The sequence below is a fragment of the Erpetoichthys calabaricus genome, chromosome 11 (assembly GCF_900747795.2).
Source record: "Erpetoichthys calabaricus chromosome 11, fErpCal1.3, whole genome shotgun sequence".
NCBI lineage: Eukaryota > Metazoa > Chordata > Cladistia > Polypteriformes > Polypteridae > Erpetoichthys > Erpetoichthys calabaricus.
Genome location: NC_041404.2, coordinates 342,467 through 364,887, shown reverse-complemented (window position 1 = coordinate 364,887; position 22,421 = coordinate 342,467). Strand labels below are relative to the sequence as shown.

The 22,421-nt window shown below is 38.9% G+C and overlaps 1 protein-coding gene across 2 annotated transcripts in view; it reads right to left on the bottom strand.

Moving 5' to 3' along the window:
* The window catches only part of g3bp1 (GTPase activating protein (SH3 domain) binding protein 1), a 67,402-nt gene that overhangs the window by 7,046 nt on the left and 37,935 nt on the right, over positions 1-22,421 (bottom strand). The window contains exons 3-9 of one of the 2 annotated variants that reach the window (XM_028812630.2): positions 15,208-15,286; positions 7,477-7,650; positions 6,844-6,934; positions 6,641-6,734; positions 6,331-6,532; positions 1,948-2,046; positions 1,356-1,467 (exon numbers count right to left, since the gene is read on the bottom strand). In XM_028812630.2, the coding sequence (XP_028668463.1) occupies positions 1,356-1,467; positions 1,948-2,046; positions 6,331-6,532; positions 6,641-6,734; positions 6,844-6,934; positions 7,477-7,650; positions 15,208-15,286 (851 nt within the window). Of the gene's footprint in view, positions 1-1,355; positions 1,468-1,947; positions 2,050-6,330; positions 6,533-6,640; positions 6,735-6,843; positions 6,935-7,476; positions 7,651-15,207; positions 15,287-22,421 lie in introns of both variants that reach the window. The other variant, XM_028812629.2, reaches the window with a different exon arrangement.

Here is a 22,421-nt window from a genome sequence, read left to right as displayed (position 1 = left end):
TTTGAGATTCTACACTTGCAGGAGTCTAGAGACCCCAGAATCCAAATCGGCTTTCGGCGTCACCATACCGACCCGGCCGACAAAGATTCCGCGGCGTTGAGACCCCTTACTCGCTGGAGTCCAGAGACCCTACACCTGCACGGCCGCCATTACGTACACTTTAATATACACGTCCACGGCCGCCAAAGTCCTTGCCCACGGCCGCAGGTTGCGCACAGCTGCTATAGACCATGTATAAAAATCATTGACATTTCTCCTTGATGTAACTGAAATGCAACGTGCAATTTAATCCCATCTGAATTGATTTGTTATTTTAAATTGTGGAGCAGAGGGTTAAAATCAAGGAAAACTGTTCTTGTCATAAACATTAGGATGACACTGTATCTACAGCGTTCCTGTAGCATTTCAAAACTATTGATCTTCTCATTCACCTGTTCCCTGAATTGATCCATTTCTCTCAGGTGAATCTACATCCAATCTATTAGCTTTCAGTATTCATTAGGGTGCTCAAAAGTCACCAGATAAGCACAATACAGCTGTACCATGTACCATTTAAAAAGAATGGTGACAAAGTAAGGGAGCTACTGCACCAGTATGTATAGGTAAAACATCTGAAGTACAGTTATGGATTCACATGAACAACATTGTATAGTGATGTATAATATTATTAGTGTAACCTGTATACATTTGCTATGGCTAAAGGACAAAAAGAAAACAAATGCAAAATGTATATTTGAAGCAACTGTATCTTATCCAAAATGTAAGTACACTTAATTCATAAAACTTTTTACAGATTTATTTTTGAGAGATAAACTAAGGATTTTGAGCAAGTTACGGACTTTTGCAGGTAATCCAGTGTGTGGTGTGGTTTGTACAAATTGTTTCAAGAAACCTAAACAAGCCTCCTTACTTGTTTTGCAAATGTTAAGATTTGAAAGGTTTAAGAAATGTACCAAAGTGACAGAGAAAAAATTATTAACTCTTGACACTGACAAACTGGTGAGAAAACCCAGATGTAGTAGTAGTATTGTGTCTTGTTTATCCGAATACTACACCACATATTCAGATCGCCCTGCTATTGGTATAATCTCCCAGAAGGGTACTGGTAATATAATACTAACATGAAAATAAAAATGGCACTGACAAATTTAACAGTAAAATTAAACAAATCCTACTTGAAATTTCACTGCCAAAAAAAAAAAAAAAATTGCATTATTTTCTAAACAAATACTCCATATTTCTGCATTATTTGAATGTTAATTTAGTAATAATTTATGAGGTCATAAAGTATTCAATTGAATTAAATCTATTTTTGTCTCCAGTAAAAAAGATAATGTACCCTCAATGCGTTTTACCTGGACGAGGGCCTCTGTGTATTGGAGCTCCTGGTCGCTGCTCTCTTACCCTCTGATCTCTCTGAGGTCTTTGTGTAGTTACTTGCGTTTCAGGCTTAGGCTCCACTCTGGGCTAAGAAAATATTGAAAATACCTGTTATACAAGACTTTTCAAAAGATATAAAACTTAACTACCAACGCTACATTTGTCCTGTGTGTCACCTGTGTTGGACTAGCACCATTTGAAAGACTGGCGTTCTCACCTTATGCCCAACATGGCTGTGATAGGTATAGGCTTTCCTCAAACCTGAGCTACATAAGCAGGATAAAAATATGTGGAAAAAGACTATAAACTTCAATGTAGAAAGACCACCATGAAAGTCAAACTTCATATGAATGTCAAGACAAAACATGCTTAGATTTTGTTTCATTACTTAACAGATACCCATGATGTGCAGGTTCTTTCATGCAAACATGTTATTTTTAGGAGCCTTCTACTTTTTTCGTCATCATAATAATACTAATAATGTAAACTTAACTATAATTGTTATCGAGATGAAAGGAGCATTGTTACTATAAGCTAAGTCCCTGAAATTATTATTTTTTTTTTTACCTGCACTGTTGGTGCTTTGACAACATGTGGTGGAATTCCAGAAACCGGTGCTACACCACTTGGAGGGAGATTCTTGCTAGTCACAGAGGCCCAAGATGACTGCTGCAAAAAATAAAACAACAAAAAAAACCATTCTTAAATCCACAGAGATTGATGGGCCCCCCTAATCTTGACTGTTTTTCCTCTAGGTAACTTACATATTACAATACATTCTCTACTTTTTTATGGAAGGATCAGGTTTAGAAGACAGACAGATAGATAATCAGACACACATCTATAATAGGTGTTCTTGGTCAAAGCCCTACATAGCTTAGCTGAAATGAAATTAGCTTTTTGAACACCTTTCTATCACTTCATTTAACCTCTTTAATTATCCTCAGGACCAAAAGCACACTGCACTCCTTAAATTAAAATTTCACAGAGTAGCCAGGAACTAGGGGTCTGCAATATTGGAAAAAAAAAATTCTCTCAATATTGTCTGGGATTTTGATGGCAACGATAATTAGACGATATTTTGCATCCTTTAAAACATTTTTTATGGAAGTTTTATTGCTCTAGCTTGGCCTAGATAGGATATTAATTGTAGCCTACTAATGAGGTTAAAGGAAACAGTTGAGGAAAACAGATCTTATTTTACTTTAGTTTTAAGTAAATAAATAACACAAAAACATTAAAATCACCAGTCAAAGTATTACTTAGATCAAACAGTGCAAGTATGAGTAAAACAAGAGCAACAAAACTATTATCATGAGACACCCTCAATCTAAACCAGATATGAATCCAAACGGAATAAAATACTAATCATAACTGAAATACAGGCCATGAAATTGTGGATAAACAAACTGCTCTGGCATAAGGTGAATGGTGCAGCATATAAAGCAGGAACAAAAATCTAACATACTTTATTACTGTATAAAAATCCAAAGTTCTGTCAAACACTTCACAGGAAAGAAAACTATAAAAAATTGATATTTAAAAAAAAAAAAAAAAAAAAAATTAAATGAACTTCAACTTCTCTCCACTATTACACAAAGATATCAGAAAAAATAATTGTAAAATTCTACTGAGGAAACTTCGGTTTGTGACAATTCACTAGTCTGTCCACAGCATATGGCTTCAGACTACCAAGGTTACTTATTTACTCTGGTGCTGAAAGCCCTCTCAGAAGGGCTGCACGGGCATTTTTCTTTTGCAAGTTTCCCCAATTTGGTGAAAATGTACATCTTGTGTTTTTCCACCACTCAAGTGGATTTACATTACTGTGCACCTCACCTCAGGTATCATCAAATAGTTCCTAATCTCATTTTCAATAGCAGTGTGCTTTGGAATCGAGGAGTCAACAGTTCTTACCGCTGTACTACCAAATAAGTAGCGACAATAAGCCACACTACCCTAATTTCTTTTTCCTTCGGTTATAGTCTTGAATAAAAGTGTACTTGTTCTGTTATATTTGTACCTTTTGTTAAAGTGTTTATTTGATATTTGGACTTCAGTCTTCACACATTATATACTTCATGTCAAAATGTCGTCGTTAGTTTTAAAACATGATAAGTTTGTCTTTTAGGTATGTGTTCAAAATTTCTTGCATTTCCTGTCATCCTACACTTACACAGGTCTTTGTAGACACAGAACACACATGAAATGCATGTGTTCCAAATAATATATTTTTTAGGCTATACTGCTCTATTTACTACCTCACTCCCTGATAAACAAGGCTTGAGCTGGGAGAGGTTTTTGCTGTTTCTGAGGTGGTGGGAGGATGGGATAGCAGACTGCTTGGGCTTATCAACACATTTACAAAACAGATGCTGAATGGAGAGGTGCGAATGGATTTAAGGGGGGCTGGGTTTACGAGTTTTTTCCATTGGATTTGGTAATTCTAGTGTTAAACCTTCTGAGCATAAGATTATAGATCTAAGAAATTGTTGCACCAAGGGCAAGCTGGAGATTTGGTATGCCCAGGTAATAATTCAGCTTCGGGGGGTACACAAATCACTTTAAACTTGGCATACAAGACTGGGCAGTATTAATTTTGCAAATGTGATTAATCTCCATCATTTGCAGTCCTACAGTCATGGCCGAAATTATCGGCACCCCTGGAATTTCTCCCAGAAAATTATTGCAATTACAAATGTTTTTGTATATATGTTTATTTCCTTTATGTGCATTGGAACAACACAAAAAAACAAAAAAAGCCAAATCTGACATGTCACACAGAACTCCAAAAATGGGCCGGACAAAATTATTGGCACCCTTTCAAAATTGTGGGTAAATCGTTTTATATCAAGCATATGATGCTCGTTTGAACTCACCTGTGGCAAGAAACAGGTGCTGGCAATATAGCAATCACACCTGAAGCCAGTTAAAATGGAGAAAAGTTGACTCAACCTTTCTGTTATGTGTCTGAGTGTGCCACACTAAGCATGGAGAACAGAAAGAAGAGCAGAGAATTGTCTGAGGACTTGAGAACAAAAATTGTGGAAAAATATCAACAATCTCAAGGCTACAAGTCCATCTCCAGAGATCTTCATGTTCCTTGTCCACTGTGCGCAACATAATCAAGAAGTTCACAACACATGGCACTGTAGCTAATCTCCCTGGACGTGGATGGAAGAGAAAAATTGATAAAAGACTGCAACGAAGGATAGTCCGAATGGTGGATAAACAACCCCAATCAACTTCAAAACATATTCAAGCTGTTCTGCAGACACAGGGTGCAACAGTGTCGGCTCGAACTATCCGTCAACATCTGAACGAAATGAAACGCTATGGCAGGAGAGCCAGGAGGACCCCGCTGCTGACACAGAAACATAAAAAAGCCAGACTGGAGTTTGCCAAAATGTACTCGAGGCAGTCAAAATCCTTCTGGGTGAACGTCTTGTGGACAGATGAGACCAAGGTAGAGCTTTTTGGTAAAGCTCATCATTCTGTTTACAGAAAACAGAATGAGGCCTACGAAGAAAAGAACACAGTACCTACAGTCAAACATGGTGGAGGTTCTAAGATGTTTTGGGGACGTTTTGCTGCCTCTGGCACTGGATGTCTCGACTGTGTGCCATCATGAAATCTGAAGACTACCAAAAGATATTGGAGTGCAATGTAGGGCCCAGTGTCAGAAAGCTGGGTCTGCGTCAGAGGTCATGAGAGTTCCAGCAGGACAATGACCCCAAACATACCTCTAAAAGCACTCAGAAATGGTTGAAGACAAAGCGCTGGAGAGTTCTAAAGTGGCCAGCAATGAGTCCGGATCTAAATCCGATTGAACACTTATGGAGAGATCTCAAAATTGCTGTTGGGAGAAGGCGCCCTTCAAATCTGAGAAACCTTGAGCAATTTGCAAAAGAAGAGTGGTCAGAAATTCCAGTTGAGAGGTGTAACAAGCTTGTTGATGGTTATAGGAAGCGCTTGATTTCAGTTATTTTTTCCAAAGGGCGTGCAACCAAATATTAAGTAGAGGGTGCCAATAATTTTGTCCAGCTTGGTTTTTGAGTTTTGTGTGAAATGTCGTCAGATTTGGCTTTTTTTTCTCTGTTTTTTTGCGTTTTCTTTTTTTTTCTTTTCTTCTTTATTTCGCCTTATACAATTTCTTGTATTAGGAATTTGTTAGTTTTCACATACCCCTTGGGGTCAGAGCACAGGGTCAGCCATTGTACAGCGCCCCTGGAGCAATTGAAGGTTAAGGGCCTTGCTCAAGGGCCCAGCAGAGTAGGATCTCTTTTGGCAGTGACGGGGATTCGAACCGGCAACCTTCTGCATACCAGCGCAGATCCTTAGCCTCAGAGCCACCACTCAAGGAAATAAACGTGTATACCAAAACATTTGTAATTGCAACAATTTTCTGGGAGAAATGGTGCATTTTCAAGGAAAATTCCAGGGGTGCTGATAATTTCGGCCATGACTGTATGTGTACTGTTCAAGGTTTAAATTAACTGCCAACGATGATCACCACCACCTTTGTGATGCTCTTAAAGCCAGAGATTCTACATGCAACTGAATAAATGTAAAGCAAGTGAGAAAGCGGGGCCATTTTCAGGAGATACCACAGAATTTATATAGAATTTCAATAGCTAGAATTTTACCCAAATCTTGAAATTACCAAGCTGGAATAGGATAAAAAAACACCCCACTATAGGAAATGTGTGATAAATCCTTCCATTAAAATTTTGTTTATAACAGATGCATACATCCAAAAAGTCCATTATAAATTTGCATAGGTCAAAGCACTTCTCTTTTAAGTTAATTTACTATTTTGTGCTTTACACAAAGCATGCAAAAATAAAAGCATAGTTTACTGAATTAAAAACCCACACATAACATTAATTAGCCCCAGAGTGATGACTACTCTAAGTGGACATGCTAAGTATTGTTATTACAATTCCATACCCTTGAATCCTCTTGTACAACAGGTGCAGGATCTGCTGGTGTTGGAGAAGGACTTTTCTCCACTTGCTCTTCTACTCCAACATCTTCCTCAGGGCAGGTTTCAGATTTAAGTTCTTCTGTAGGCAGCTCAGGCTCAGGTTCAGGCTCGGGCTCAGGCTCAGGGGAAACCGTTTGCTCTTCCAACTGCTCTTCCAGTTCATTACTAAAATATAATGAAAATACCAGTCAGCTACCTAACATTTTGAATTATTTTGTAATTATAACAAACCAAGGTTGTTATGAAAACAATTGAATGTGAAGTTGAATGAACCTAGTTGTTTGCTCATAGTAAGCATTTGTATCTTCTGGGACCACTTCAGGAGACTGTTGCCTTTCTTCTGGCTCTTCAACCTCTTCTTCAGACTCTGTATATATATTTAAAAAAAAATAAAAATAAAAAAATGAGAACACCTTAAATTGCCATACATATTGTTATTAACAGACCATCATCATAAAAATACTGCCGCTACTTACCCTCAGGAGGTTCTGTGTCTGAATCCCCAAATACTTCATCTTGGTAACGGAAAATGTCATTGTGCACATAGAACTTGTTTGGAATTGTACCCTAAAAATGGCAACAGTAACATGACATATTTCAGTTAACATATGACCTTTTCAATTTATTCCACTACAATACACAACAGAAATTAAGTGATCCCCACCCCTGCTTGCACCAAGTATTTGCATTAAGTCAATTAAAACCATAAAATAAATGGATACATTATTTATATTTTATTATTTATGCACACTGTTGCACATTTGCTTCAATATTTTTCTCTTCAAGGTAGTAAAATGGGGCAGTTAAATGTTCCCACTAACGTTAATTTTGGTTTCTGCCATGTACTGAGGGGGATACGGTTTTGGGATTAAATTGGAGTATGTCCATGACACTTTCTTAACGCAAATGTTCATCTAAAAAAGGCTGGTGCAAGTGTTAAAGTCAAAGTAAATTTAAGTTTTTTTTGTTTTTTTTTTTGCCAAAAGACTACCTTACTGGGCAAATACAATGTCACTAGTCTAACATTTTTGACAGTCACAATACACAGAAATTGTAAAAAAGCGACGTTCATTTTCTGTGAATAATTCTCCTATAATGTGAAATCTTACCTCTGGTGCCAATACAAATGTTTGCATGAATCTTCGCATAGGCTGCATGTTGTTAGATAGCTCCCCCATCACTTGAACCACAACACCATCATTTAAAGTAGCATGAGCATCAACATGGCGAATCTTCGTATGGCAATCCCGGAAGCTCAAGGACATAACTTTTTTATGAATTTCCTGAAATACAAATTATAAAAGAGTATTTACAAAAGACAACCAACAATCACTATTACCAGTAGGCTATAAGGAAGCAATGTGTTAATTAGCAACACTAAATTTGGCCTTACTGATGTGTTTGCTCTGCAGTGAACTAAAACTCAATGTGTTGCTGGGACATGAAAACCTCAACCAAGTAAGCAGGTTTGAAAATGGATGGACAAAAATTAAACTAGTCATTATTTCATTTAAGTAGCTCAGAAAGGAGTCATTTTACATCTCCCAAGCTAAATATAGTTCCACAAATGATCACTAAGAGTCGCCTTGCCTATACATTGACAATGGACTTCATGTCTTTCGTATTTACCAAATTTGCATCTACTTTTTCCGCCCTGAATACTTTATAATTTTTTATTAGGGCTGATCTAAAGTTGTCTTGGCAGAAACAGACTGGTAATTATTGTATTTTCTGTGAGTGCAGTGCAACTGGACATGGGGGGAAAAAAAAAAAAAAAAAGCAAAATGTTAAAATTCAGTTTAGGTAATTACACAAACATACAGGGCCAACTCTGCCTTGCAGGAATTTAAAACTAGGACCTCGTCATAGTAAAGGCTAAATACAAACTGTACATTCAAAGACATTTTTATAAAACCTGAAAAATTCACTTATGTCCATCAGCGTGTAAAATTAAAATGACTTAACTTCTAGTATTAGACCCAAGCGTCACTCTAGCAGTAAAAACAGTGCTAAAAGCATTAGTTACGAGTGTCACTCGGGAAACTGTATAGACTTGTCTTGCATAAGACCCGAGGTTTACTCTGGCTGTAAAATTACCAACAGTGTTAGTGTCAAGCATGTCTTGTGTAAGCATCAGGCCTGAGCGTTACCTGTGTAATAGTGTAGACGCTTCTTAGCCTCATGATGGCGTCTTGTAAGAAACGCCTTTCATCAGTAGTGATGACAAAGTGAATCCGTCTTCAGGCAGTGAAATTGAAACACTCTGAAACCGAAAGTGATTCTGGGAATCTGAAAGTGCCACTCGTGTCACTTGCAGAGTGCTGTTCATATTATTTCTATTACTGTACTTTGTACATTTGTGACTTTGTACTTTTTACAGTTAAAGGGCAAGTTTTAATAAAAATGTTACTTTTCAAGCCAATACCTCAATTACCAAAATCCTCACAAACAAATCCACACCGAGATGTGAGATCTGTAGTCCTAGAGTTTCCTCCATTTGCCACTGTGCAGAATACTTTCTTATAATAAACAAAAAAACACCACACACATCGCAGCCAAGTCTACTTTAAAACACAAAATGCAAAACCTGAGGGCTAATTAAAACAGTCTTAACGTTGAAAATACAAAAATTATAAAACAGTATTAACGAAGAAAATACACAAATTTTACTTTAAATTACGAATGGATCCTAATGTCATTAGGTGCATAAAAAAAATGTATGTGGTGACAAGAGGGTGTAAACTCCTGTCCACTCATCAAGAAAAAGGCATACTTAACACTAGAATTACCAGAGCCTACGAAAAAACTCGTAAATCTGTCCCACCTTAAATCGGGTCTTAAATCCGTTTGCACCTCTCCGCTAGAGTCCTTTGTCATCTAAATGTGCTGATAAACAAAAGCTACTAGCAGCCAGCTATTCCATCCCCCCACCGACTTAGAACGAATTTCTCCTAGCTCATGCCTTGCCTTGATTTGATTATCTGGGATTGAAGTGGAGTTTTAGAGTGGAAATAATATAGTGTTATTTGGAATACACGCATTTCATGTGTGCTCCGTTCCGTTCAGTAGTCTGTGCAAACACATTTTTAAAACAGAAACGTTTTTCATATTCTAATAGTAAATGACAAAATGTAGGCATAAACTATAACACGTATGAAGCCTTTAGTCCATATATCAAAGAAACACTTTCACAAAAGGTACAAATAAGAGAACACGTGCGCTGTTATTCAAAAATATAACTGCACAAAAAAAAAAAGCCGTGTTACCATGCCACATTGACACTCTTACTGCAACCGCCGCGGTGGCATAATGGTATCAGCTCCTGACTGGGAATCAGAGGGTGGCGAGTTCGATCCCGCATGGCTCCACTTTGAGAAGTGAACTGCTCTTATTCTTACAATTTTAGAATAACAACATAAATTTGATTTCAGTCTGTAACAGCCGGTGTAACTTATGATACTGGTAAAGGTTAGCTTTTTTTTTTTTTTAAATTCACTTTTCATTCTCGCAGTCGCATTCAGAATCAATCCATACAACCCCATCTGACATAAAGACGCGCTATAGGTCTGCAGTGTACCACAATGCATACTACCGCGCCCCCCCCCCCCCAAAAGGGTTCTGACACACAAACGCTGGCGAAGCTGCCTTCTTCGTATCTCACCGTCACTTGAAATCAGCAGTTCTTAGCATTGCACCACGCAAGCTGTCGTATCAACCACCAACTGTAACTTGCTTTCTTTATTCTTCGGTTATACTCTTGAATAAAAATGCACTTTTATTTATGTGAAAACAGCTGTGTCAGATGGGGTTGTATGGATTGATTCTGAATGCGACTGTGAGAATGAAAAGTGAATTAAAAAAAAAAAAAAAAAAAGCTAACCTTTACCAGTATCATAAGTTACACCGGCTGTTACAGACTGAAATCAAATTTATGTTGTTATTCTAAAATTGTAAGAATAAGAGCAGTTCACTTCTCGAAGTGGAGCCGTGCGGGATCGAACTCACCACCCTCTGATTCCCAGTCAGGAGCTGATACCATTACGCCACCGCAGCGGTTGCAGTAAGAGTGTCAATGTGGCATGGTAACGCGGCTTTTTTTTTTTTGTGTAGTTATATTTTTGAATAACAGCGCACGTGTTCTCTTATTTGTATCTTTTGTGAAAGTGTTTCTTTGATATATGGACTTCAGGCTTCATACGTTATATAGTTTATGCCTACATTTTGTCATTTACTATTAGAATATGAAAAACGTTTCTGTTTTAAAAATGTGTTTGCACAGACTACTGAACGGAATGGAACACACATGAAATGCGTGTATTCCAAATAACACTATATTATTTCCACTCTAAAACTCCACTTCAATCCCAGATAATCAAATCAAGGCAAGGCATGAGCTAGGAGAAATTCGTTCTAAGTCGGTGGGGGGATGGAATAGCTGGCTGCTAGTAGCTTTTGTTTATCAGCACATTTAGATGACAAAGGACTCTAGCGGAGAGGTGCAAACGGATTTAAGACGCGATTTAAGGTGGGACGGATTTACGAGTTTTTTCGTAGGCTCTGGTAATTCTAGTGTTAAATGCAGTGTAGCTTTGGATACTAGCGCACATGCTCATCTATCTTCTATTGAGCATTTCATCTTTCTTTGGGAAAGGGTGTGAAGATGCAGATAAATGAAGATGAATGTGACAAAGTAAATTGCATCAGGCTACTACTGAGAGAAATTGTGTAAAGCACTACATGAAACATTTATCCATAAAGAATTTTGTACGGAGCGCATTTGTACCTACCACTAGTGTAGCTTCAAAAATAATCAAATAAAATATAACAAAAGCAAAAATCAATAGTACTGGAGTAACAAGGATTTTATTGCATTGTCTCCCACATCTGAAGAAAGAAACCAGGTTTAGTACATCACAGTCAAGTACTACTTCTACATTTTACTCTGTTAGAGGGAAATCTCTTTTCCATAGTAATAGTGACAATAATTCTTAGAAATAAACTGGTACAACAGAATATTCCAAGTATAACATATAGTCATTTAAAAGTGCACAATTTATTTCAGACAACTAAACCAATTTACTAATTAAATAAAAAAGGATGGGGTAAAGTACAATTCAGGTACTACCAAGCCAGATATTTTTTAAAAATGCTGCAATCTGTGGGTAAACAGGATGTTGCCAAGCTTGCAGAAACTTTCCAAAGCAAATTTTGTAATTGAAGCAAAACTCAGCCGACCACTGCAAACAACCATAGCTGTAATACATTCTCTAAGCAACTATGCTGTAATCTGCTCTAACCATATTCTTTTACATACACTGCCTTTAAATCACTGGTTGCAAAATACCCGTAACAGATTCCATAGGAGAATATGCATCCAAGGCTTGCAAAGAGGAAAAACCGACCTCTTGCAGTTGAGCCTTGATGCATCATGTTGACCATTGTTCTCTTCCTATTAGCTGAGCACATACTGGAGCATCAGTTACTATCAAAGAAGTGCTTTTTATATGGTCCACATTTTCTGCGTTGTTGGCAGGTTGCACTTGTGCCAACTTCACAACAACTTAAAGTGTTACCTCAAGTTTTCCAAATATTTTGGAAACATTGGATGCCAGAAATGGTAGATATCATGTGGCTTTTACAGCACAACATAGTGCATTCACTGGCACAATGCAAAGCAATTGCAACATCATATTTTTTTTGTTTGTTCCACTTTGTTCTTATCATGGAGCTGATAGGAATCAAGTTTGCTGTAAATGGGAATGCATGCGTTCCAATTAAACACACACCTACTGTGGATGTTTTATACAAATAGAAAGGCATACCAGTTCTGGCCGAGGGTGTTGCAACAAACAGATATTCCAGAATTGCAAACCAATTCCATCTCTTACATTGGCTTCTGCACTAGGTAAAGCACAGCAAACCAGTTTATTAAAATATTTACAACAACAATTTACTTTTGTACAAGAGATGCCACAAGTAACAGTTTTCAAAAACAATTCTTATGAGACTGACACCACTTGTTTTGGCATTTTAATTACAAAGGCTTCAAAATTGTTGGGCACCATTATTAAGTGGAAAATAAATCACCTCAACGAAAAGGTTTAGGGAACAGTACTTTTGCAGATAGTAAGGTAATACTGAACAAAAATTACTTTTGGGTAGGTTTTCATTAAAATATAAAGCTTTAATTTCAAAACAGATTTAACCTTTTGCTGTTGCGGCTGGTGAAAAAAAAATTGGGGCAAAGGAGCAGTATTTAAACTGAAGCAGCACTTAGCTATTATATAGTGCCTTTCCCATCGATCTATCCAGTCATTAGCACTACGATGAGGACCACGAGAGCAAGTTCAATGCACATCTTGACCTGTCCAGCACCAGACCCATTGGACAAATCCAGGCTAAATGCATTATACCTTTTCCAACAAGCTGCCAAATATGATGCCAGCTTTCCCATTTCTACTGTGTTCCAAAACTTCAGTCTATGACATTCACAGTCCCCTTATTCTTCTCATAACTTGCCCTATAGATGTGGAAAGGAACAGGTGCACCTGCCACCCAAATTTTATACTACACCCGTGTCTAAACTGCCCAATCCTCTACCAACTTGTTCAGTTCCCCATTCTCCCAAAGCCCACACCATAATGTCTGCAACCCACCTCCATAGTGTGTCCTATAACACATCCGCAGCACAAGTCCAATCCAAACTTTATTCTGCCTCTGCTAATAGAGTGCCCAGTCCTTAACCATTTCCACTGTATTCCCTAAATCCACATCATACAATCACGATCCTCCAATTTTTCTCAAATCTTGCACCCCAGTTTATCATCTGCCACACCCATGGAATCATTTCTAATCTAATTCTATTCTAAAATTGCGGCTGGTCTATCCCAGCACTGTGCAAGTTTGCCAGGCTTATCTCACCTGGACACAAATTCACACTGTAGGATGCACAGACTCCCACATCTTGAAACACCTTGTGCCCCAACCTGTCTTGTACTACATCCACAGGAAATGCCCAACCTAAATTAACAACCAGGATACCTGTACTTCCTTGAACATATATTTTGCCTTCCTTTCCTTAAGACCTGAAAATTTCCCAACTACTTTCTGATTAGATTCAGTCATTTACCTAAAACTGCAAAAAAAATACTAATGTCAATATCAACATTTCCCATCATTTTTCTTGTAGTGGCACACTTTTGTAACCTAATATTGCACTAACCTCAAACACATTACGTCTCATACATGTGCTCGGAGGGGTGGGACTACCAGGGATGACAGTTTAAAAAAGGGGGCAGCCGATATTAGCACTCAGACATGGCACTTTGTGAACACTTTAAAGCCATTTCAAAAGTGTCTTGTCCTTTTGCCTGACCCTCTCTGCCTCAGTGGCAACTCGTATGCCCACTATCCACTAGTGATGCAAGGCTCACTGGAAAACACACATCCACGAAGGATAAGACTATAGCAGGTGGGGGACAGGTCTGAAGTGTTCCAAGTACCAAGGCTGCAACATGGCGATCACGGAACAGTTTTTATGCCAGCTTCTCCAGGTAGACCTCACCATGTCTCAAACTCCTGCAGAGCTTGTCCCTCTTAGATTTAGACCTAAGTGCACTATTATTTCCCCAGCACACCTGGGTAGCTCTCACAGCATACTGCTGTGCCACAGCACACTGGTTGAAAAAAAAAAAAAAACACTGCTGTAGATGACTGTTGCTACTTTAATGCTGCTTGCATTTTCAGAAAGGTCTCGTACCCACATTGCTGTCCACAGCGTTTCAAACAGCAAACTGGGATAGCATAATTAGGAATTAATTAAACCACATCCAGTTTGTCATAACAAGAGTAGAAAAAGTCAGTGTGCAAGCTTTAACTTGATCTCTTGCCTGTCACTGAATTCTCAAGTCAGGTCAGTCTGGTCCAAGCTCCTTTATCTTTTTTATCTTCAAGTGAACAATTTATGTATTTCATTACTAATGTAACTGAATTTTCTTTGATTTCTGAAGTTCCACTTGAAGCTGTTAATGGCAGGTGTTAAATGTGAACCACTGACGAGACCTTAGTGCGTCAATGACTGTATAATCACATTAGATTTAAAAAAAAAAAAAAAACTCCAACAACAACCACACACACACAATATTTGCTACCAAGAAATGTGGAAGTGTCCAATTAAAGGGCTGCCACAGGTCACCTGCTTGCCAAAACATCAAAGACTTACATATACTCATTTGGTCTGCTCTCTAGAACCTAAGTTACCCAAACTATTTTATAACATTTCAGTAACTATTTACTGCTCTGTTGCTGATCTTTCTGATGATAAAATAGGTCAATAGCAACTAACAAGAAGAATTCATAATTGCAGAATTAAGGTATTTGAGGGTTCCTCTAGAGTGCCTTTTTCTCTTGCATGATTTAGCTCAAACACTAATCAGCACATTGTCATCTCATAACAGGCTTAAGTTTCAACTTTCGCATTTTTCAGTCCAGCTGTTTTAGCTCGTTTAGACTATCATCAAGAAACTGTGACACACACACACACATTCCCTATTATCAAGAGATCGAGGTTTTCAGTATCAGGGACCCTAAAACGCTGAGATCCATTGAAAACTGGAGATCGAAATTTGACAAATCTACAGCTTTCGCTCCTCCTCCATAGACGATAGGTTATGGTGGGGAGGGCACAAAAAACTGTCAAAACCCTGGACGAAATGAATAGACATAGTAATAAACAGCTGTTAGAAATACCTCATAGAAGTAAAGAATGATTCTAATGTTTTTTTTGTAAATTACAAGCCTTTCATTTATAGAGGTTTGAGAATCTTAAAATATTAACTCACCGCCTGACCAAACACTGCTTCAGCAGGCTTCCCATTCTCCAGTCCTCCATGAACATAGGAAGAATTTTTTCCATAAAACCTAAAAGCATTGAGAAGTGAAAATATTAATTGATTCAGAATAAATGATTGTGTTAATTATTATCATTGTTGTCTATACTTTCAAATTTTCATCTTAAACAATTGTACAATAAAGGGAAAGAAGGCACAGTGCCCAAGTAACTAGTTCCTTTACCTTTATGGCAGGTGAAATGGAGCCTAGCCATCTCATCTTTAAGACTCACTTTGTTAATATTTGTATAATACATTAAAACAAAAACACACCACATTACAGTAATCCCTCGCTATATCGCGCTTCGACTTTCGTGGCTTCACTCTATCGTGGATTTTATATGTAAGCATATTTAAATATATATCGCCGATTTTTGCGGACAATGGGTTTTTTAATTTCTGGTACATGCTTCCTCAGTTGGTTTGCCCAGTTGATTTCATACAAGGGACGCTATTGGCAGATGGCTGAGAAGCTACCCAACCAGAGCACGCATTATGCATAAAATAAAACACCTCAAATATATTGTCAGCACGTTGGCTGTTCGTACCCCTAGAGGATACGGCCGCTCCTCAAAAAACACTGAAAGATTACCTTCACATTGCTGTCTTCCTTGCTGGGCTTACATATGACTGCTTTGTCAAGCGATATGCTTCCCGCACTGTGCTTCGCATACTTAAAAGATCAAAACAGCACGTATTGATTTTTGATTGTTTGCTTTTCTTTCTCTTTCTCTCTCTTGCTCCGACATTCTCTGCTCCTGACGGAGGGGGTGTGAGCAGGGGGGCTGTTCGCACCCCTAGACGATACGGATGCTCGTCTAAAAATGCTGAAAGATTACCTTCACGTTGCTCCCTTCTGTGCAGCTGAATTGTCAAGCAACATGCTTCCTGCACGGTGCTTCGCATACTTAAATGCTCGAAGGGCACGTATTGATTTTTGATTGTTTGTTTTTCTCCGTCAGGAGCAGAGAATGTCAGAGAGACAGAGGGGGTGTGGGCAGAGGGGCTGTTTGCACACTGGCCTAGAGGATACGGACGCTCCTCTCAAAAATGCTGAAAGACTACCTTTATATTGCTCCCTTCCTTGCAGCTGCTTTATCCGGCGGTGCTTCGCATACTTTAAAGCCAAACAGCCCTATTGATTTTTGTTTGCTTTTTTTTCTCTCTCTCTCTCTGACATTCTCTGCTCCGGACGCGCACTCCTTTGAAGTGGAAGATATGTTTGCATTCTTTTAATTGTGAGACGGAACTGTCATCTCTGTCTTGTCATGGAGCACAGTTTAAACTTTTGAAAGAGAGACAAATGTTTGTTTGCAGTGTTTGAATAAAGTTCCTGTCTCTCTACAACCTCCTGTGTTTCTGTGCAAATCTGTGACCCAAGCATGAAAATATAAAAAAAACCATATAAACATATGGTTTCTACTTTGCAGATTTTCACCTTTCGCAGGGGGTTCTGGAATGCAACCCCCGCGATTGAGGAGGGATTACTGTATCTCCTTTCTAACTCCCCAAAAAATTTTTGGTCTTTCCACTGTCGCTCATATAATAGACAATATAGACCTGATCTGCACGCAGAAATTGAATCAATACAGTCCAAAAAAGGTGCTTTCCGTCCACATTTGCTGTAAAGCTTGATTTAACCTTTTTTGTACCAGCTACTTCAAATGTCCTCATGTATGTATGTTAAAGCACTATGCATTTTGGGCAATATTTTCATTATTTCTCATTTCACAGAAAAAAAGTTTCAAACTTGTCATAAAATGACAATAATCACAAATTTATAACAAATGCTATGTCACAAAGTTTTTGCAATTTATACAGTAAAATTAACAACATATGCTGACCTGATATTTAGATACTTCCCAAGTTTGAAGATGCAGTATCAAAGAATTGTAAAAGGCAGAAGAACTGAACACAACAAACTGAGTAGCTGACATGTGGTCTTTGCTGAAGGATTGCTAAGAATGTCAGTTCCCCATCCCAGCAGCTGTACCTCACGACTGCATCGCTGTGAGGTGTACTGCACTGGATTCTCTCTCTCGCGCTCTCTCTCGATTACCTCGTGAGGAGCTTACATTCAGTAAAATATGGTCGAAAGTGTTCACAAAGTCAATATTGTATAGGGTGGTCTACTTCTAACTATGCAACTTGCAATGCAATAATTGCATACTTAGATCTGGACCACCCTGTACATGACTGTTTAACAGTTAGACATTAGTTCTATATATATCTGCATGAAAACTAGTTTGATGTTTTAGAAATTAAAATGTTGCATGATGAAAATTAGAATTCAGTTAAGGAAAAATTAGGTTTTTATGTGCTTGTTCACGTCAGCAGAATTAATAAAGACCCACATGCAGCCCTCTTGGCTAGCCAATCCTTACTCGTGTTTTCTAGGGTCCCCCAGTAGCAAGCGAAATACAGTAATACACCCTACATCCTCTTCTAATCATGTGCAATTTCACTTTATCAATCCTCTGCCTTTCCCTGTAAACGTGTGTGTATATGCAACTGCACTGGCTGCTCATTCACCACTCAGGAAAATTATGTGGTCAACTTTCAAACAGTCTCTTCTTTATCTATGTGCATACTTTTGAGATAGCAACCTCTGAAGCACAGCACTGTGCTCTGGAATAATATAGTAGGTTTGGACATGTGCCTTGGTGTAGTGCTGGTTCTAGCCTGGTAAAGCCCACCGATTTGTAGGCCTCTCCTCATGTTCTCCTTCGCTAGACAGCTAAAAAAAGCAATAAGCAAGTAACTTACTTCACCTACAACCAATTACTCAAACGTGATAAGCTGTAAATAATTCTACTACACATTTTCCTTTAAATCGTCTGCAGATCCGGCTTATCCCATAGAGATCATTTACTTTCTATTGCTTTCAAAAGTTTTCATATTTGTTGTACGACAGTTATCAAGTTCTTTCCGTGAAAAGCTGGGACAGACATTGAGCACTTAAAACTTGTAGTCTGTCGAACACAAAGTCACACTGCAGTCACATTGTGTATATTGTCCAGAAGCGGGTCTTACTGCATAGAGAAGATACCTGGTGTGTCACTTTCTGACACGACAGACACTTGCACACAGTATACATCAAAGACAAGCACAAAGTCCCATCTCGTGAGTTCTTGATATTTTTAAGTTTATAATTTAAAAACTGAGTAAGAATCTGAAAATCTAACAACATCACATTAAAGTTTGATAAATTCTGAAAAGAATGATACCAAAACACATACAGTGCATCCGGAAAGTATTCACAGTGCATCACTTTTTCCACATTTTGTTGTTACAGCCTTATTCCAAAATGGATTAAATTCATTTTTTTCCTCAGAATTCTACACACAACACCCCATAATGACAACGTGAAAAAAGTTTACTTGAGGTTTTTGCAAATTTATTAAAAAAAAAAAAACAGAGAAATCACATGTACATAAGTATTCACAGCCTTTGCGCAATAGTTTGTCGATGCACCTTTGGCAACAATTACAGCCTCAAGTCTTTTTGAATATGATGCCACAAGCTTGGCACACCTATCCTTGGCCAGTTCCGCCCATTCCTCTTTGCAGCACCTCTCAAGCTCCATCAGGTTGGATGGGAAGCGTCGGTGCACAGCCATTTTAAGATCTCTCCAGAGATGTTCAATCGGATTCAAGTCTGGGCTCTGGCTGGGCCACTCAAGGACATTCAGAGTTGTCCTGATGCCACTCCTTTGATATCTTGGCTGTGTGCTTAGGGTTGTTGTCCTGCTGAAAGATAACTGTCGCCCCAGTCTGAGGTCAACAGCGGTCTGGAGCAGGTTTTCATCCAGGATGTCTCTGTACATTGCTGCAGTCATCTTTCCCTTTATCCTGACTAGTCTCCCAGTCCCTGCCACTGAAAAACATCCCCACAGCATGATGCGGCCACCACCATGCTTCACTGTAGGGATGGTATTGGCCTGGTGATGAGCGGTGCCTGGATTCCTCCAAACGTGATGCCTGGCATTCACACCAAAGAGTTCAATCTTTGTCTCATCAGACCAGAGAATTTTCTCTCTCATGGTCTGGGAGTCCTTCAGGTGCCTTTTGGCAAACTCCAGGCAGGCTGCCATGTGCCTTTTACTAAGGTGTGGCTTCCGTCTGGCCACTCTACCATACAGGCCTGATTGGTGGATTGCTGCAGAGATGGTTATCAGTCTGGAAGGTTCTCCTCTCTCCACAGAGGATCTCTGGAGCTCTGACAGAGTGACCATCGGGTTCTTGGTCACCTCCCTGACTAAGGCCCTTCTCCCCTGATCGCTCAGTTTAGATGGCCGGCCAGCTCTAGGAAGAGTCCTGGTGGTTTCAAAATTCTTCCACTTACGGATGATGGAGGCCACTGTGCTCATTGGGACCTTCAAAGCAGCAGAAATTTTTCTGTAACCTTCCCTAGATTTGTGCCTCGAGACACTCCTGTCTCGGAGGTCTACAGACAATTCCTTTCACTTCATGCTTGGTTTGTGCTCTGACATGAACTGTCAACTGTGGGACCTTATATAGCCAGGTGTGTGCCTTTCCAAATCATGTCCAATCAACTGAATTTACCACAGGTGGACTCCAATTAAGCTGCATAAACATCTCAAGGATGATCAGGGGAAACAGGATGCACCTGAGCTCAATTTTGAAAAGGCTGTGAATACTTATGTATATGTGCTTTCTCAATTTTTTTATTTTTAATAAATTTGCAAAAACGTCAAGTAAACTTTTTTCACGTTGTCATTATGGGGTGTTGTGTGTAGAATTCTGAGGAAAAAAATGAATTTAATCCATTTTGGAATAAGGCTGTAACATAACAAAATGTGGAAAAGAGTGATGCGCTGTATGTAGGTTTTAAAATGAGCTCGATTTAAAGCGTGACAAAAAACATCAGAGCTGCACTTTTAGGCTTAAGATTTTATATATTATACTGTACATAGATATATATATATATATAGTAAATATAGATGGACATAGATATCTACATATATCTAGATAGATAGATATGTCTATCTATATCGTGAGAGAGAGAGAAAGGAAAAGATTAAATCCTTACTTCCAACTTGTTCCTACAGGTTCACAGTCTTCAAGCATAAAGAACAATGTTCCTTCTGCTGAAGCTTTTATAAATTTCATTGTTTCCATCATCCCCATATTCCTGGATTTTGGTCTTCCTATTTAAACATTTTGCACTCCTTTTATAGTGTCTGGGCTCTTTAAAAGTTGGTTGGCTTATTTAAAGCAAGTTAGTAAAAGTTAAGCATTCATATTACTGTATTAAAAGAATTAAGTAGAAAAAGCCTGGATGACACCCCAGCTTACTACATGACACACCAAAACTAGTGATGCTCAAATCGATCTGGATTACAAAAAGGAGTATTGGTATAGGTCAGGGGTGGCAAATTCCAGGCCTAGAGTACCGCAGTGGCTACTGGTTTTCATTCTAACCCTTTTCCTAATCAGTGACCATTTTTCACTGCTAAGTAACACTTCCCTCCTCCCATCACTTTTATAGCCCTGTTAGAAGAGTTTAGCCCTCTGAATGGAGACTGGGCAAGATCACTGATTACAACCACAAGAAGGCAAACACTCAATAAAACTGCATAAAAAAAATTCAAGTGACAATGACATAGCAAAAAGGCATGACAAACCAGTGTTTGTGTGTCAGCTTTTATCCCTCCAGATCAGAGAATTTCCAGTTTCACTGTCTCAAAACACCACTCACATCTACAGTTATTCCCAGTTTCAAATAAAAACTAACAGCGTCAGATCTGTGGTGGGAGGGTTTTTTATTGTGATAAAGAAAAACTTTTACAAGTACTATAAATTTTTTTTTTTTTCTTTTATAAATTCTTAACCAAGGATCATTTATCGTCACTCCAAAGTCCATGTGTAGAAACGAAATTTAATAATCCGGTCCTGGTAATTAAGCAGTGCCCATGGTAACCCAATTTTAAAAACAGAACACACTAAAGAGTAGGCCCTTATCCCCATAGACTGTGATAAAAGGTATCACAGAACGATAAACAGAACAAAGTATCATTAATATGTAAATACAGCAAGATAACTATGGCTAAAATCTATATATATAATTCACTAAGCCGCCGACAAGATAGATAGATAGATAGATACTTTATTAATCCCAATGGGAAATTCGACAAGTAGACACCCATGGAAAGCACGCAAGATATCCAATGGTCTTAGAGTTGGTGGGCGTGGCTACGACGACAACTCGCAAAGCCACGCCCACCAACTTGGACGCAGCAACTCACAGAACGGGGCGTCATTCGTGTTCGTCTCTGCTACACTCCACATGCACCTCTGAAGAAGTACGTTTGTCGCGGATGTGAATCGCTGTATGCGGCGTGTAGAAGAGTTTGCGAGGGGTATCCCATGGTCTTACAGTTGGTGGGTGGGTCTGTGTTAGTTGATCTTGCAAGGTTCAGTCTCTCCCTGTGCAACACACACACACAGAGGCAGGGCCAGAGAGAGACAGAGACAGAGACAGAGAGAGAGGGGGCTGGACTCATAAGGTAGGAAGGCAGTTAAAGAATGCACTGGGCTTGATTTTGTTTTCACTTCTGTTTACAGCGATCGGTTCGTAGTGTGCATTTTTGAAATGTTACTTTTCTTGGTGGTTTATTAAAAATTACGGATTTTTTCAAATGTTCATTTTTTGTTGCTATAGCGCAAACTATTGCAGTGTTAGTTTTCTCTGTTGTTCAAGGTTTCCTCAGTGTTACTTAATGTTTTTACATCCATCCATTTTCCAACCTGCTGAATCCGAACACAGGGTCACAGGGGTCTGCTGGAGCCAATCCCAGCCAACACAGGGCACAAGGCAGGAACCAATCCCGGGCAGGGTGCCAACCCATCGCAGGACCCACACACACACCAAGCACACACAAGGGCCAATTTAGACTCACCAATCCACCTAACCTGCATGTCTTTGGACTGTGGGAGGAAACCCACGCAGACATGGGGAGAACATGCAAACGAACCCAGGTCCCCCAACTGCGAGGCAGCAGCGCTACCCACTGCGCCACCATGCCGCCCATGTTTTTACATTTAGTTTACTATTACGCAGTGCATTCTATGGTTTAATTAACTATATTTATGCTTAAAAACTTACAAAAATATATATTTACATACAGTTCGTATGGTCTGGAA